General features: G+C 41.0%; 1 protein-coding gene across 2 annotated transcripts in view; it reads right to left on the bottom strand.

Moving 5' to 3' along the window:
* Positions 1-17629, bottom strand: part of LOC120310464 (venom factor-like) — a 134378-nt gene that overhangs the window by 27887 nt on the left and 88862 nt on the right. For both annotated transcript variants that reach the window (XM_039348887.1, XM_039348888.1), the window contains 6 exons: positions 17140-17302; positions 15733-15828; positions 14712-14862; positions 9885-10048; positions 7959-8117; positions 6007-6157 (listed from right to left, as the gene is read on the bottom strand). In XM_039348887.1, coding sequence (XP_039204821.1) covers positions 6007-6157; positions 7959-8117; positions 9885-10048; positions 14712-14862; positions 15733-15828; positions 17140-17302 — 884 coding nt within the window. The remainder of the gene's footprint in view (positions 1-6006; positions 6158-7958; positions 8118-9884; positions 10049-14711; positions 14863-15732; positions 15829-17139; positions 17303-17629) is intronic.

Raw genomic sequence — 17629 nt, 5'->3', positions numbered from 1 at the left:
TTTCTCTTTTTCATTTGATCTTTCTTGTAGACCAGTTTGGTCGCTCCAATACTCATTATGTCTTCCTAATATTCTAGCTTCAGCGCATCTTCTTCATTGTCTTTCAGATACTCTTCCAATGCCCTTTTTTCTTGTTCAACCATCTGATGTACTTGCAACATTTCATGCCCACCCATTTTCCTTGGTAGTTATAGTCTAGCAACATTATTGTGTGAATGAAAGGCATGATTCATTGTCATTATTCTTCTGGTCTTCCTATCCAGGGCCTTTAGTTCTGTCTGAATCCAGTCCACTATTCCAACATCTATCAAATGACTGCCTAGGTATAGATCACTTTGATGGTATTTCCTTCACTGAGTTTGGATTTTAAGATCTTCTTCAATCTCTTGATGTATTCATTTCTAACCTTTTTCTTGACTTCATTGTATTTGATATTATCAGCTTGAAGGATGCCCAGGTATTTATATTTATCCAGACTCTTGATATTATTTCCATAGGGCATTTTGAATCTGCCAGTTTTCACTATTTTCCCCTGTTTCATGGTAAGTATGGCACATTTGTCCAGCCCAAACTCCATTGCAATATCTTGGCTGAATATACGGACAGTGTTGAGCAGCAATTCTATTTCAGATAGCATTTTTCCATACAGCTTCAAACCATCCATGTAAAGGAAGTGGGATAGTTTGGCAGATGTTTTTGATGGCTGAAAGCCATGCCCTGAGTATTGTTGACAGAGGAAGCAGTGCAATGACAAATAGTAGTGGTGATAGTGAGTCTCCTTAGAACAGGAGTGTCAAACTGCCAGCTCACGGGCTGTATGCATCATAGTGAAACTGCACCCACCCCATTGCTGGCAATGGCAATAAAGTCACAATACATTGTGACACATCATGTGATGTTGCGAGTTTGACACCTCTGCCTTAGAAGATTCCTCTCTTGATGTTAACCAAGCTGCATCCTTGTTGTATTTTTTTGGGTTATCCCACATCTAAGCCTAGAACTGTATTGTTTCTTCCTTGTCAGGTTCTGACTGATTTACTGCAGTCTCTCCACTGATGGACTGGTAGAAATGTTTCTTATTAGATTGAAATTGGAGGTTCTGCCTATAATTTGCAATTTGATCTTTGTATCTGCTAATCTTCTTGCCTACAGCTATTATTTGCTGCTTTATTATTTCCAGTGCTTCCTTGATCTTCCTTGTTTCTAAGTGGTATTTCTTGATTAGATGTTCTTTGGTTTTCTTCAGCTTTTTTTCTTTCATTTATTCTAGCTTGCATCTGCTCTCAGCTTGCTGATCTTATTTTTCCAGTTTGACTTTCCATTTTGGTGGCACACTGTTTGCCTTTTCTTCTTCTTTGTTGATCTTGCATCCCAGGTATTCAGTTATAACTGCAGCTGTGCTGTACATTAGTTTGTTTCTTGCATTGAGCTGGTGCTTATATTTGATATTGCAGTAATGGCATCTTTTAATGTTATGCTAGCTGTTTCTTTGAAACAAGCTTTAACACAGGCAACCTTGTTCTAATGTTTTTGTGCTGTTCTAGATGATGCTCAATTCTTCTACTGTAGTTATGAGGTTTTGTTCCTTCTGAGGCAGAGGAAAAGGCACCTGGCTTCCAAATATCTTTGCTGGATTCCTCTACTGTCAACTCCCCCTGATTTGCCTCTACAAGCTATGATTTCTTTGTCCTTTGTATACCTTTGCAGTTCTTCCAATTCTGCTTCTGTGAATACTTTATTTTCTATTATAAATCAGTGTTGTTCTGCTAGCCTCTGTTCTGTTATTTCTGATTCCAGATGTTGTTCTTTCCAAAAACTGGTGCATCCATTTCAAATATCCTTTTCTTGTTGGACTTGATCTATAATTAACATATCATCATTTTTTTTTCAATCACTAGATATTTGTGAAGGTAAGCATCTTTCTTTCCAGTAGTTCTGCAGCTGCTGGTCCTGGTTGCTCAGCCAATAGTCCTAAGTTATTTATTTTTATTATTATTGGTTTATTGCACAGAGAGCCAGAAGCTGAGACTAGCACATTTTTCATAACTGGTGAAAATTGGGCTAATCTGAACATCCAGAACATCCTCCAACATCTAGTGTGGCCCTTGTTAATCTGGGCGACAACCAAGCCAGTATGGATTTCTGTAATTTACATCTCACCGTATTTGTTATGGGAGTGAAATTCTTTGTCTGACTCCTTTGATGAGACCTGTCCACTATGGTTGAACTTCTGGCATAGTTCTCATCTTTCTCAAAGCACACAAGTCCCACAACCACATCAAGGTAGCGCCTCAATGGGTGTTGTCATTGTTGTTATGGTTTGTCACACAGTCAGCCAGATGTTCAGACTAAATTTGGCATTGTCTACCTATCACGTTCTTTCCAAATACTTGGGATAGGACATGTGGATGTTTGATGATGTTACAGAAATAGTCTCAGGATGGAAGCTCAGCAAAACCACCTTTTGCATATTGACTGATGGTGTATTTGTCAATGCCAATAGTGTTCAAGTGGAGCAGCATTGCACAAGAAGCCTATTACTATTGGTACTATCTATGCTATTATTATTTAATTCTACTTTTAAAATTTTGTTGGATGATGGATATTTGTTTATCTCAAGCATGTTTAAAACAGTTACTGGTGACTGACCTACTACTGCTGCTAGAAGTTAGTTCCAAGCTTCCACTACTCTTTCTGTGTAGTAATACTATCTAACATTACATTCCCTCCTGTCAGTTTGAGGTTATGCCCCTGTGTTCTTGATTTTGCTTAATATTGAAGATACTGCCTTCTAGAACCTTATTCACAACCTTAATATATTTAAATATTTTAATCATGTCCCCCCCCCCCACATCCCTTCTGTTCTCCAGGCTGTACATATTTAGTTCTTCCAATCTCTCCTGATATGTTTTTTTCCTTCAGGCTTTGCACCATTTTTCTTGCCCATATCTGGACTCGCTTAATCTTATCAACATCGTTTTTTAAGTTTTATCTCCAAAACTGGACACACTATTCTATATGGGGTGTGACCAAAGCCCTATATAGCAGCATTTGGACCGCCTTCTTCCTGCTTGTGATCCCTCTAGTGATATATCTCAGAATTTTGTTTTTCATAGCTGTCTGACCACACCATTTACTCATTGAGAAGACATCTGCAATGAGCACACCTAAATTCTTTTCTTCTGTTGTTCTATCTAACACTGAATCCTTGATATTGTACCCTGCCAAAGAATTCTTTCCCCCCAAGTGCATCATCTTATATTTAGCAACATTGAACTGCAGTCTTCACACTTTGGACCAATTTTCCAGCAGTGCCAAATTATTTTCCATATTACGAATACCCCCAAAAACATCAACTTTATTACAAACCTTTCTGTTATCAGTAAAAACAAAACAAAACAAAAAACAAACAACCCCACTCAGACCTTACTTAGCAATCCTTCTGTTGTATCACTTAGAACAGTGGTCTCCAACCTTTGGGGCACCAGGGATCGGTTCCATGGACCAGAGGGGGGCATGGCTTTGCATGCTGCCTGCATCCTGATAGATGGACAATGCCAAATCCAGTCTGAACATCTGGCTGACTGTGTGACAAACCATAACAACAATACCCACTGAGGTGCTACCTTGACATGGTTATGGGACTTGTGTGCTCTGAGAAAGATGAGAACTATGCCATTGGTTCAACCATGGGGTTTCGTTTGTTTACGCGGCCCAGTTGCTGGCATGCTATGGACCAGTGCCGGTTCACAGACCGGGGGTTGGGTACCCCTGATGTAGAAACATGTTGAACAGAACAGGATGCAGGAAGAGTCTTGTGACTTGTCTCTGTTCACATTGTGCCCCATTAACAAACACACACTGGGATCTATCCCTTACCGAACTTCCAGATAGGCCAAAATCCAGATAGGCTATGTCCACAGCATCATCTTCATCCAAAACATTTGTGACATAGTTTTTAAAAAATCAGTCAGATTAGTCTGACATGATTTTCCTTCAGTAAAGCCATGGTACTTTGGGTCCATCAAGTTGTGCACTTTTAAATATTCATTCCTTTTTTTTGTCAGGAGTGATTCCATTGATTTCACTACTACAAGTGTTAAGCTCACTGGCCTACAGTTGCTAGCTTTTTCCCCTTCTTGTGGATGGGTATAATATTAGCTGCTCACTAGTACTGGGAACCAGTCCTGTTAGAAGAGACTAATTAAACATTTGCTATGAACCAGAGTAGGTTTCTCTTTCTTTTGCTTTTACTTATGTGCCTCACACAGAGACTATAGGTAGTCCTTGACTTACAAAAGTTCATTTAGTAACCATTCAGAGTTAAAATGGCACAGAAAAAGTGACTTATGACCATTTTTTACAGCCCCATTATCAGGTGATCAAAATTTATTTATTTATTTATTTATTTATTTATGAGACTTATATACCGCTTTAAGTGCAAGCACTCTCTAAGCGGTGTACACCAGTAAGCAATGTATATATATATATTTACATTGCCCCCAACAATCTGGGTCCTCATTTTATCTACCCCGGAAGGATGGAAGGCTGAGTCAACCTTGAACCGGTGAGATTTGAACCACTGACCTGCTGAACACAGTCAACTAAAGTGGCCTGCAGTACTGCACTCTAACTGCTGCGCCACCTCAGCTCAAATACTTGGCAACTGATTCATATTTATGACCATAGCTGTGTCCCAATATCATGCGCTCAACTCTTGCTACCTTCTGACCAGCAAAGTCAATGGGAAAGCCAGATTCACTTAACAACTGGATTAGTAACTTATCAACTGCAGTGATCCACTTAAAAACTTGGGCAAGAAAGGTTGTAAAACGGGAAAAAAATCACTTAACAAATGTCTCACTTAACAACATAAATTTTGGGCTCAATTGTGGTCGTAGGTCAAGGACTACCTGTATTTGCCTCCAAGATGACAGATTTTATCAGCATCCACTGAGCCTTCATTCCTGTCACTTTATGCCAACTTTCAAAATTAAGTTTTAGACACACTCCCATTTTGTTAAAATTTGTCTGGTTGAAGTCTAAGACTTTAGTTTTAGTGTATGTTATACCAGTTTTAGTTTTAATGTCAAACCAAAGGCATTGGTGATCACTGGAACTTACGTTTCCCCCCAATTCAGCTTCTGGTACCCTATCCTCATTTGTCAAACTTAAGTCTGGAATGGGTCTAGGACAATTAGAGTCAGCCACAATTTCGCACCCATTTCTTCATGGCCCCACTACCACAACTGACCCACCACTAGTATTTATGCTTGGTGGGCACTTCGCTGGCATTCTTCCCTGGCAATGGCCTGCCAGCACTCCTACCCCGCCCCCCTCTCCTGGGCAATTCACTGAGGGATGCCTGTCCCTTAACTTTTCGCTGCAGTGGACAATTAAATGTGCTTCCCTTTGATGCAGCAAGGAGGGGTGGGAAGCAGGAAAGCTCCCTCCCATCTAGCCTGACTTGCTGGGGCTCCCAGGCCCTTCATGGGACAAGGAGAGGAGGGCCCACCCTGTCCCTGCCTGAGTCAGGCTACAGGAGGAAGCACTGCATGCCTGGCACAGCCTCCCCATAGCAGCCCAGTCAGTGGTCCTCTCCCTCAAAAGGTAGAATTCATATTTTTTCCTAGACATCACCCAACAGGATTGTTCCCTTTGCCTCTGAAGAAATACAATGGAAAGATAGCATGCTTGTTGCTTGCCACTTCAATTCCTGTCCAATCCACATATTTCAACACTAAAACCTGTCCTTCAGTGTTCTCAACACCCTCTTATTTAGGCAAAAGGAAATGAATTATTTTGTTTACTGCAAGAACTGGCTCTCAACTAAGTATGAAGTTAATATTATTTTCTATCAAATGGGAGACTTTTTTGTGAATAAATAGCAGAGTAAGTTTGTTCCACATTGAGATCCTGACATAGTGAACACAAAAACTTTAATTTCCCCACACACACATACACAAATTTCATTTCAATCTACTATTTCTAGGAAGCCAAACTTACTCAAGTGGACATTTTCAACAGAAACCTCAAGATGGAATTTGTTGCAAACATTTTCCTCCTCCTGTACTTGTGCGTTATAGACTGTCAAAATGGTCATTGTTGCTTTTCCATCACCTGATGCTGACACAGTGAAGTCTTCATTGAGCTTGGTCTGAAAAGCAATCAGGGTTAGCATGACCTTCAATTGCAGTTCCCTGGCTACTTTGATTTTACAAATCCAAGATGCCAGCCACAGAGGAAGCATGGTTACATCGTGGGAAGAGAGGTTGCTATTAAACTAAGCTATCTTAAACTAAGACAAAATGGTAGGGGGAGAGGGAAAGAGGGAAAGATAAGTCAGAAAAATAAAAAAGACTGGAGAAGAGAAAAGAAGAAAGATCTGCAGAGCAGAGAAGAGAATTAGCTGTGGAGGGGAGAGGAAAGCGGACTGAGTGCAGCGCAACAACTGGCAGAGAGGAGAATCAGGAGAGCTGGTGAAATAGTGGAGCAGGGAGGAGAGCCAGTCAGGGAGAGAAGAGGAGAGCTTACTGTGAACCATCCAGGCAGCCCTGTTTGCAGGAAGCAGAAACTGGGCAGGATGGACCAGCAAACGGGAGCCATGTGGCTGCAGAACTATTGGTGGGGATGGTGGAACACTGCAGCACAGTAGACCAGGTGCTATGGACGGTAATAGACCAGGGCCTACAGATGGCAGCAGACCAGGTGCTACAGACAGCAGTAGACCAGGGCCTGTTAGACCAGCTCAACACAGAAAAACTAGAAGAGACCTCAGAAGAGCAATGGCTGGAGGCAACTGGAGGCAATTAGAAAGACCAGTTGAGTCAATAGGGGGAGCTGGATTTGCTTAACAGCTACATGATTCACTTATTAACCACAGTTATTTGCTTCGATGGTCATAGAATTGGGCATGATTCATTTAACACCCACATCAGTTAATTACAGAAGTTCATTAATATCTGGGTGACTATACGACGAACCATAATAATTCTTGACTTTACAATCACAGCCGGTCCAAAGAAAAATAATGCATAACTGGACATAAAAATATGTTGAATCACTTTGTCATTATTATTGGTTGTTCTCACAATCAGCCAGATATTTAGACTGGGTGTGGCATTTTTATCCATCTGCTGAGTCATCCCTAAGGACCAGGGATAGACAGATTTTGTTCTTTGATGGCATTAAAAGAATCATCACAGGATGTAAGCTTTTCTGAGTAAAGCTGCCTTTTGCAATTGACTGATAGTGATTAATCAATGCCGCAGGTGATTAAGTGGTGCTCCAGTTGTTGTGGGATTGCACCAAAGGCCCCTGTTGCTATTGGTATATTGGTAATTATCCTTGCCATAGTTTATATTCCTTCATGTGTTTTTCCCTCAAATGCTGTTTCACAAATATTTATTTCTACTTGATTTTACCAGATCTATATATAAACATATTTAAACTCTATTAGTATCATACATCTACTTTAGCTCTAACCTGCTTCTACAATATTAGAAATAGTAAATAGTGATAGATCATTTTAAGGACTTTATCTTCATGTACTAAGTGAAAATGTTGCAAAGTGCTCCAGAAGTCCCCCAGAGCCATTAAAATCTCTTTCCTATCAAAAATGGAATAGTTCTTGAAAATACAGAAACAATTTTGGAATATTGTATGGAGCACAACCTTTTGCAGCTTTGTGGGAGGAAAGGGAAGTCATTTAAAACTACACTGTATGTTGACAAACAAGTAGCCTTAAGCCAGTCTCCCCAAATCTGGTGCTTGAACGTGGGCTAATCTCCAACCACCACAATTCCAATAGGGAGAACTGATTAAGGTTTCTTTCATTGTTTCACTAAATTCTGTATCGTTTTTCCCAGTCCTTGAAAAAAGCTGCATTTGAACTTTAAACTCCAAAATGAATATTTCCAATGAAAGGAGTAATAAATAAATTTGCTGAAATACTATACCTCTGTTGTCTGGGCTCGGAGAGCATTGGTAGCATCAATTCTGTAGCTTATAGGTACTTCTCGTTCTGGCAGCTTAATAACAATATCTAAGTTTAAGTCCTTATGGGAAGGCATCGCAATCTCATATTCAGCAAGACCCTGAAACCCCACAACTGTTGCCTGGAATGGGAGAAAGGAAAAATGAGATTGTTTTCTTGGAGAATCTCAAAAAGGAACTGAAAATCCAGTGATATATTGTACCAGAGAAATAAATGTTTAACACATTGGGAAAAACATGGTGTTGGAGCTTGTTGAAATACCCAAACTATCTTTCTAATTTTTACTATTGTCTGTTAGATCATGTGATCATAAATGAGAAGATGGGCTACAAATTGAATAAGTAAATTTACAGGGTTGACTTATGTACACATACATACATCTTTAAAGAGCCTTTTATCTGTAGAACTAAATGATCTAGGACAATGGGAAGTCTATGGATGAAATTTCCCTTAGTTCCCTTAATTTCAACATGGATATAGGTAGGACATAAACCCTAGATCAGTGATGGTGAACCTTTTAGAGACCGAGTGCCCAAACTGCAACCCAAAACCTACTTACGTATCATTGGGTGCCGGGTGGGCATGGCCAATTGGGTGGGTGTGGCCTATTGAGTGGGTGTGGCTGTGGTGGTAATGGCAGACTGGGTGGGACTAAAAAGTTCAATCAATCAATTCCAACTTTGCGAGATCTTTTTTTTCCCGCAAGAAGTTGAAATTGATTGAACCTTTTTTTTTTTTTTTGCACATGGCGGTAGAGGCCTAAAGCAAAAAGGGTTTTATAAAACCCAGCTAAAGGCTAGGACTGGGGCAACGGCGCATGTGCCCACAGAGAGGGCTCTGCATTCCACCTGTGGCACACATGCCATAGGTTCACCACCACGGCCCTAGATAATCTTCAGGTAAATTTTTCTTTCAGAAGCTATTCTTAGTCCTGCACATTAAAAGATTCATGTGCTTGTCTGCTAACCAAATAGAGATAAACAATTCTCTGTCTTCCATGTTTTGTACTGATCTTTTCTCAGCACAAAGAATTTTCTCCTATGAATATTTTGTGCCAAAAAAAAAATTACAGATGACTGAAGTGAAACCTGTAGTTTCTTTCAGTCTATCAGAATTAGTCAAATCCTATAGCAGCTATCCTAACAGCTGAGTTGTCAAGGTTGACTTGCAAGGAGCTTCTTTCTGCTCACAACTTGACAAAGAAGCTATGGGAGGGGAGGGGTATGATTAGAAGGTGTGGGGAGCTGGGAGGGGGAAAAGGAATTTACGTGAGTTGTTTGCAACCTGAGAAAATCTTGCAACTCCAAGGTCAGACGCAGAGGACTTTCAAAAGATGCAGATTGTTTTCACAAAATAAAATGCTTAATCTGGATTGGTGGATAGTGGCCACTGGGTGTCCCAAGGAAGGAAAAGGAGCGTTTACTATGTTGCGCTTCACACCAAAACCTTAGAACTGGGTTTGTTTCTTCTGTATCTATATGGATATGTCAGTAAAGTTATACACTTGGTAAAATGAAAAATGTCCCAGGAGTTTCTTTTACTGTATATGCCAACGGGACGGTTGAAAGAGTACAGTCAGAAAAGCACTCCTTCTTTTTTTGGTGTGTGGGGGGAGAGGACTTTCTCTGTAAAGCTTCCATTCACTATTTCTTGTCTTATCCTTAGGCACTACGGAGAATAAATCCACATCCTCTTCCCCATGACAGCACTTCAAATATTATGAGAACTGCTATCATGTCTCAACTTTGCCTTCTCTTCTTTAGGCAAAACATGCAACAATTCAGACTATTGCTTTGTTTTAAGCAGCCTGAAGTAGAATAGAGTTCAAAAGATTATAATCTGTGTATTCTGACAATATACATAATCTGACAATAAAGCAAAGGCTCACTTGAGTTTGTCCATATGTTCCCCCATAATATTTCTGATTTGTCAGCCATCTGACTACAGAACCGGTCTGATCAAATTTCTTCATTTTCAGCAGGGCCAGCAAGGCATAAGAAGTGCCTTCAATGTTGTGGGTGTGAGCATTATATTCTTCCCAGCGATTCCCTTCTAAAAAACAGCACAGAAACAGAATTTAGCCAAACAGATAAAAATATTGAAGATGACTTTTGGTTGGAGAGAAAAGATTGGGAAATTTAACAATTGATTAAGTTACCCATTCTTCAAGAAAGCAGATGCTACGTGTGAGTTGTTGGGTTAGGTTACTCAATGACATGGAGTTGCTGATGATACCCAGTTATGGTCAGCTCCATCAGGTAGGAGAGTCAACTTGACAGAAAGGCTAAGATTAGTTATCTCTCTCTCTCCCTCCCTCCCTCCCTCCCTCTCTCTCCTGCATCTATATAATCAGCCTATCTTCCTCTCACTTCTCTCACTTCAACTCTTTAAATCCTCCATCCATTTCCCTAGGGGGTCAAACTATTTTTGTTAGAGCCCCTCAATTGTATTTGCCTTTAATCTTTCCCCCTTTCCCTTTCCTGTTTTTGCCTATGTATTTTCAGGCCTTGCCATACTATTGGGGGAGGGTGCCTGCAGGGGAATTATTATTTGTTATTTTCTACTCTGGGTGAGATGCCCTCCCTCTGGGCAAGAGGAATGTGACCTGAAAACATCTCCAGACAATGGAGCCTAGGACCATTGGGAAACAAAACTGTTAGAGACCTTGAGAAGCCCACTAAATCTTCAGCTTCTCATAATACGGTGGCACCTGTGGATTGGCTGGATTTCAACCGGATGGTTGTACACTGGGGGGGGGGAGGAGTTATGAATTGACTTTTTGATGTAATCCTTTACGCACCAAATCTCAGACCTTGCTTTGCTCTCTTGCCATTACTAACTCTCAAAAAAGTTCCTTTTGAGAGAATGCCTGTTTCAAGAGTTATGCTTTCTTGGGAGATCTAGTTGAGGCAGTCCTTACATAAAGCAAGCTCTGCAGTAGTGCCCAACCCAGAGAAGTATCTGCCCTACCAGTGGGGGGGGGGCGGGGTATGCACAGCATGCTTCTGCATGGCAGAAAAGTGGGAGACATCAGAAACAAAGACTGCAGTGAGGCAGCCATTTGGATTTATCCTGAAGAAGGCACCTTCACCTGGGTGGAGGAAGCCGCTGTCCTAGAAGAAGCCTCAAGACCAAGATGGTTTCTCAGGGTTGGGAGAAAAGAAGATTGGGAGGAAAGGTCCCAGAAAGTGACCCTCACCTGAGGAGGGGGTAAAAGAACTTGCAAGAAAAAGACAGGGCTGCCGTCCAATGGGGAATATCCAGACCTGCAAACAAACCTGATGGAGGCGATCCTGAAGTGAGCCATGCATTACATGGTGGAGGCTTTCAAGGACCTAAAAGCCAAGTCCTTGAGCTACTCAGAGAAGGGGGGGAGAATTAACTGAGGAGACCAGGAGCAGAGAGGGAAAAACCGCTATAGCAGAGACGGCAGCAAGGGCCATGGGGGGCCACAGAGACTGCGGAGACCACTCCAGTGGTGCAATAGCGAGCAACACCCTGGAGAGCTCGGACCCCACAACTGCCCAGACTCCCCCCAAAGAAATGAAGCTGGTTCTCTTGGGAGTCAAATTCGATGGGGATCCCCAGCAGCTAGGCTTCTTTTTGGCTCATGTCCTCACCTACATGCAAGTGTATGGGAAGTCTCTGCCCAACAACACCAAAATCCGGGATATCACCCTAGCTCTAGAACGAACCACTGCCTGGTGGATGGTCACCCTGTACAACTGCAATGCTCCTGAACTTCAGAACTTTAACCATTTCATGACTGCACTAAGATGCTGTTTTAAAGATCACCTGGCAGACCAAAAAGCCAAGGATCAGATCAAAACCATAAAACTGAATACAGAGAGGAGTTTTGAGATTGGGCTTGTTGCCTGAATTGGCCCAAAGACATCCTCATAAGCTATTTCCAGGACGGGCTGAATGATGACTTGTACAACATCTGTGTGGCACATGGGGCACCTGCTCATCTCTACAAATGGTGTCTCCTGGCTAAAGAACTGGAAAATGACCAGACTTTGAACCTGTACTGTCCCGTGAAACCGGGGAGACAAAGCCAGTTCAAGAGAAAGGGAGAATCTATCAGAGCCTCTGCCACCCAACAGCATTCCACCACCTGCTTCAAGTATAGCAAGGAAGGGCATTATGCTGCAGAGTGCTGTAGCAAAACCCTAATCAGAAAGTTGAGCCTCCAGGGGGGAGTCAAGCAGCAAATCCACCCAGCACTCAAAAGATACCACCTGAAGTCTTTGGAGGTCGTGGAGCTGCCCCGAGCTCCAAACGTGGGGATAGAGCTCCAGCCCCACTGGACGATGAGTCAGGAACATCAGAGAGCAATTATGATGACAATCCATTGGTAAGTGGGCCGATTGACCCCATAACCATGTCCATGGAACTGACAGTCCCTGGCATGGGCAGGGAAATGGCCCTAATTACTCTGCTGGACTCGGGATGCATGCAGTGCTTAATAAGCCCCAACTTAATTGGGAAGTTGGGGCCTCCCCTAAGGAAACTCAAGGACCCCATCGCTTTTTGCCAGCTTGATGGGTCTGTAGCCAGTTTGTAACTGAGCCCCTGGGACTAGCCATGGGAAGCCACTCAGAGACTTTAGCATTCATCGTGGCTCCTGGTATGGAATGGTCCCTGGTACCAGGGTTATCTTAGTTAAAGAAATGGACCCCCCTAATTGATTGGAGAGAGGGTCAGCTAAAGTTCCCCAGGAGGAGGGCACCTCCCCTGGGGTTGCCTGGAGATAAGATGGGTCCAAAGCAGGAACTTGCCTCCATGCTGAGTCAGCAAGAGTTCAGAGCATCCCAAAAGAATACCGAGACCTAGCTGAGGTTTTTAGTGAGAAGAGGTTGGATAAGCTTCCCCCTCACTGACCTACGGACTCTGCTATTGAGATCATCCCCGGGGCTAAGTTGCTAAAGCTGAAGCTGTATTCGATGACCCCTAGAGAATTAGATGAGCTCCACAGGTTCATCGACAAGAACTTAGCCCGGGTTTCATCCAGACTGCCAGACGCCGGGTGGCAGCCCCTGTCCTATTCAGGGAAAAGAAGGATAGGTCTCTTCTCCTCTGCGTGGATTATAGATATTTGAACATGGTATCAGTGGAAAATGTGTACCCCTTGCCTCTCATGAGGGACATGTTATCCCACCTGTTGAAAAGGAGAATTTTTTTTAAGCTAGACCCGAGAGAAGCCTATTATTGCATCAGGATTAAGGAGGGAGACGAATGGAAGACTGCTTTCAATTGCCCTTTAGGTTGCTTCCAGTTCAGGGTGCTCCCTTTTGGGCTACAGGGAGCCCCTGCTGTGTTCATGCAACTGATCAATGAGGTCCCCCATGAGGGGGGGTTTTGGTGTATTTGGCTGACATCCTGATTTACACTGAGACTAAGGCAGAACATGTGAAATTGGTCAGAGCAGTCTTGAAAAAGCTCCAAGCTGCTAAGCTGTATGCTAAGCTTTCAAAATGTGAATTTTATAAGAACAGAATTGACATGAAGAGGCCAGTCTTTACAAGACTGTAATCCATTCATGCAACTTATTTTCATATTTGGTGGACTTGTAGAAATGTAAAAGCTTTTTGGATTAAAATTTGGTGGATCATTCAGAAGATTTTTAAAAGAAAGATAAAGTTTACTCCTCAACTATTTTTGTTAGATATTATTGTAGATTTTGATGTTAAGGAAACTAATTTGATGTTGAATTTAATAACAGCAGCAAGGCTGTTGGTAGGGCAATATTGGAAGAAGGATTGTTTGCCTACTATAGAAGAATGGACGCTTAAAGTGTCAAATTTAGCAGAAATGGCTAAGATTTCTGCTTATTTGAAGGATTATTCACAAGAAAGATACATTTCGATCTGGAGAAGATGGATAGATTATATTCAGAATAAATATGGGACTAAAAAGTTTCATTTTATGAATAAATTATTGAATATTATTGTTATTATTATTATTATTAATAATAGTTTAGTGTAGTGGAATTTTTATTATATCATATTGTTTATAAATTGGGATTTTAATTTGTTTATGATAAAGTTTATTTGTAAATTGTTTACTCTGTGTTAAAAGAGAGTTAAAGCGCATTATATTTGTTTATCTATATAGTTGGTTAATGTTAGTTAGATTATGATTATTATATTTGTTACCCTGTATTCAGCTCTGGGAAGTGGGGGGAGGGGGAGGGGGGTTGGGGTATATTTTGTAATTTTTGTAAAACTTTTCAATAAAAAAAAAGACTGTAATCCATTCAGAAAGACTGGGCCAGTCTATTCATAAGCAAAGAGCTATCAGAAACTCCAGATAAGTAACACAATTAGCTAAACCAAAAATGGACACGATTAGCTCAGACAAACACCTAGGATTTGCATTTCTCCTTTTATCTATAGAGCCAGAGATGACCCTTACATGACCCCATAGGAATCTGGTAACAGCCATTAGAATATTAAAGGACACGTTTTTGCACAGGAACAGGCATCTCAAATACAAAGCCCAAAGAAGGTATAAAAACCTACCCATTCTCAATTCCATTTTGTCAGCTGTCTCAGAACTACATGCTGTTGTTGGTTCTACTCATCATTAAACCTTCGTTCCTAAGCAGTCAGCCTCCATTTTATTTCTAGTGTCTTACTCCTGGCTTGGAACTGGACCTGTTTTTTCTTCCAACACCTGGTTTCTTTTATCTAAAACAAATCCATGTATGTACCTGTTGATGCTGCCATGAGTACCCTGTCGTCTTTCAGAAGGCCTGCAGAAGCCAAAGCATAGGCTGTGAGGGCCGTAGTGTAAGGCCTTTGCAGTTTCTCGTACTTTTTGAGTAAATAATCTGCGGCCTTGTTGATACTGCTGTCTAGACTCTGGAAGTGAGGGGAGAGGGAAGAGAAGAAATCCATTAGGAATGTTTTAGGCATCTCTATGGAACATCATTTCCCTGAGGTATGAATGGTGCCCATCCTGTTGCTTTTCTGAAAGGCCTTAAAAACATGGTTTTTGCATTGGGCTTGAGGACCACATATGGAGATGGAGCTGATCAAGTGGTTGATTTGATGGTGCTGTTACTGCCATGGGTAGGGATGAGGGGAGCGGAAAAGTTATGGATTTTTTTATGTGGTAGATTTTTAAATCTTGTAAGTTGGCCAGAATCAACTACTTGTAAATTGGACAGTCATATAAATTTGTCCAATAAATAATAAATAAATAAAATAAATGTGTGCTGCTACTTCCTGCTTGCACATGCTAAAAATGCAAATTTAACCATCATATGTGTTATTTTAAGATTTTTATGCAAGAAGAGATGTTGAGGATAAATTAATTAAGAAAGTCTTAAAATTTCTATAAAAGCTGCAGTTTCTGTAAAACCTGCAATATTGTATGATCCACTTGCAGAAACCATTTCTGCATAGATCTTTTTAAATGTTCCTCTAAATTTGAGGAGCACTGGTAATAAAAATTACACTGCAGCAGTGGAAAGGCTCTTTGATATTTAAAGGTCATTAACTGATCTAAATACCTTGCTGGCTTGAAAGTATACGTGTAAATTCCTAATAGTATCTTTATTGAATTGATTATTTATCTTGGTTTCATTTGATTTTAAATTAATAAGGTATAAACTACAGCAATGCTGGTTAGTCTACTTGGAGATCCTGAAGGCTTATAATACTGGGGCCAAGAAGTTGCAAAAATGGAATACTGTGATCAAAAAACCCTATCACAACATCCATACGTACATTGATATATTCATTGCAGATAGTTCTGGATTCCAACAATGCAACCAGAATGAAAGCTGTTAAAGACACCTCTGGTTCAGCACCTTGAAGTCCTCCCTAGAAGAAAATGGTGCATGTGGGGGGGAGGGGGAGAGACAAAAAGATAAAGGTAATGCTAAGAAATAAATACTTCTCTGTAGTTATACACAGGGGATACAAGAGAGGAGCAGCAAAAATTAAGGGTTTTTTTTGTATCTCTTGGCTGCCATCTAGTGACCATCCACGTTTGCCCATTCAAGATGCAGTGTTGTTGAAGAGCTGAGGTAATCATTCAACTTTGTGTAACCATGTTGTAGCTATAAACTACCCTAACAACATTACATGAGGAGAGAAAGCAAGAACAAGGGATAGCAAACTCTAGGAAATGAATATTCGGTCAGACAGTTTATAGAAGAATAAGAAATGAATCCTTTTAATGAAACTTTTAATTATTTACTATTTACACTATTTTAAAAAGACAAATAATGATTTGTAGACATCAGAATTCCAGCCTCTTGTAAAAGAGGACTGGAGGGCAGGCAAGAGATCAAGGACCAGACTGAAGGGATGATCCCCACAGGAAAAGAACAGAATTGAAGCTACACAGAGCACTCATTTCAGGCCTACTATCCAGTCCATATCAACATATCCAATATTGTCTGTGTACAGCTTCCTGAAGTAGGGTATTGTGAAGAACAATGTTGTTGACAGAGAGATTGCATTACAGAGGGAGGCATGAAGATAAGTGCTTAGGAAAAATGTTGAATGGACCATCTCCTACTAGAGCATGGAGGCTGTGTAGATTTGTCCCTAAATTTCTTCTGTAGAGCTTCATCTGCTATTGTTTCTGTGTTGGTTTCTTTTCTACTATAGGCTTTCTTGTCTTTGAAGCAGATTTCATCTTCAAATTCCTCCATGAGAACTATTCTCTCATTAAGCCAAATCTTACCAAGACCACCCTTTTTAAGGGTAGAGCCATGGTGGTGCAGGGGTTAGAATGCCGTACTGCAGGCTACTTCTGCTGACTGTTTGACCCTCACCCGCTCAAGGTTGCCTCACCCTTCCAACCTTCTGAGGTCGACAAAATAAGGACCCAGATTGTTGGGGACAATAGGCTGACATTATAAACCTTAGAGAGGGCTGTAAAGCACTATGAAGCAGTATATAAGTCTATAAGTGCTCTTGCTATTGATATCCTCATGCCTTATCTGAGCTCTTCTACAGCTCTTGGCTAGCCAATGTCATTAGAATAGAAATTAGCAATGAACTATTTTGTACAGTACAAACTTTTCTCTAATACCTGGGCTTGGTTTTTTTCAGTTAAGAACTTAAAAACCCCTGGATTTATTGGAAAGGAAGCAAGAAAAGAAGGAAAGAAAGAAACCATACCTGCATTGTTCCAGAAAGTACAGGGGCATTTTCTTTGAACACTCCGTCTGGTTGTTGCCTGTTTAGAATCAGCCACCTTACACCTCCACAAATGATGTCAGGGTTAATGTTTTTTACAATTTTGGCAGCCAAGGCAAAGACTTTTACAACATATGCTGTTAGCCTGTAAAGAATGGAACACATTAACCAACCAGTTCAATGATGATCTTAATACAAGTAGTTGCTTGCTTGATTTTGTAAGCCAAATATGACTAGGTTACTGCTAGCTAGGAGGGAAAGGGGAAGAGTGGCTTGTCACCACAGTACTACATTATGGCACAAAAACAGTAGAAGTAGCTCGTGCCTCTAGACCAATATTGTTGTTATGATGGGAAACAATCAAAATTAAAATCAGTCACCCTCATCTCTTCTTCAACCTAGGAAGGAAATAAAGCTCAACTAACCAAGCCAAAGCCGTATCAAGAGAAATAGTGCATCTGAGTCAGTTTAT

The sequence above is a fragment of the Crotalus tigris genome, unplaced genomic scaffold (genome assembly GCF_016545835.1).
Source record: "Crotalus tigris isolate CLP2741 ecotype Arizona unplaced genomic scaffold, ASM1654583v1 scf7180000018197.359167, whole genome shotgun sequence".
Lineage (NCBI taxonomy): Eukaryota > Metazoa > Chordata > Lepidosauria > Squamata > Viperidae > Crotalus > Crotalus tigris.
This window is presented reverse-complemented; position numbering and strand designations above follow the sequence as displayed.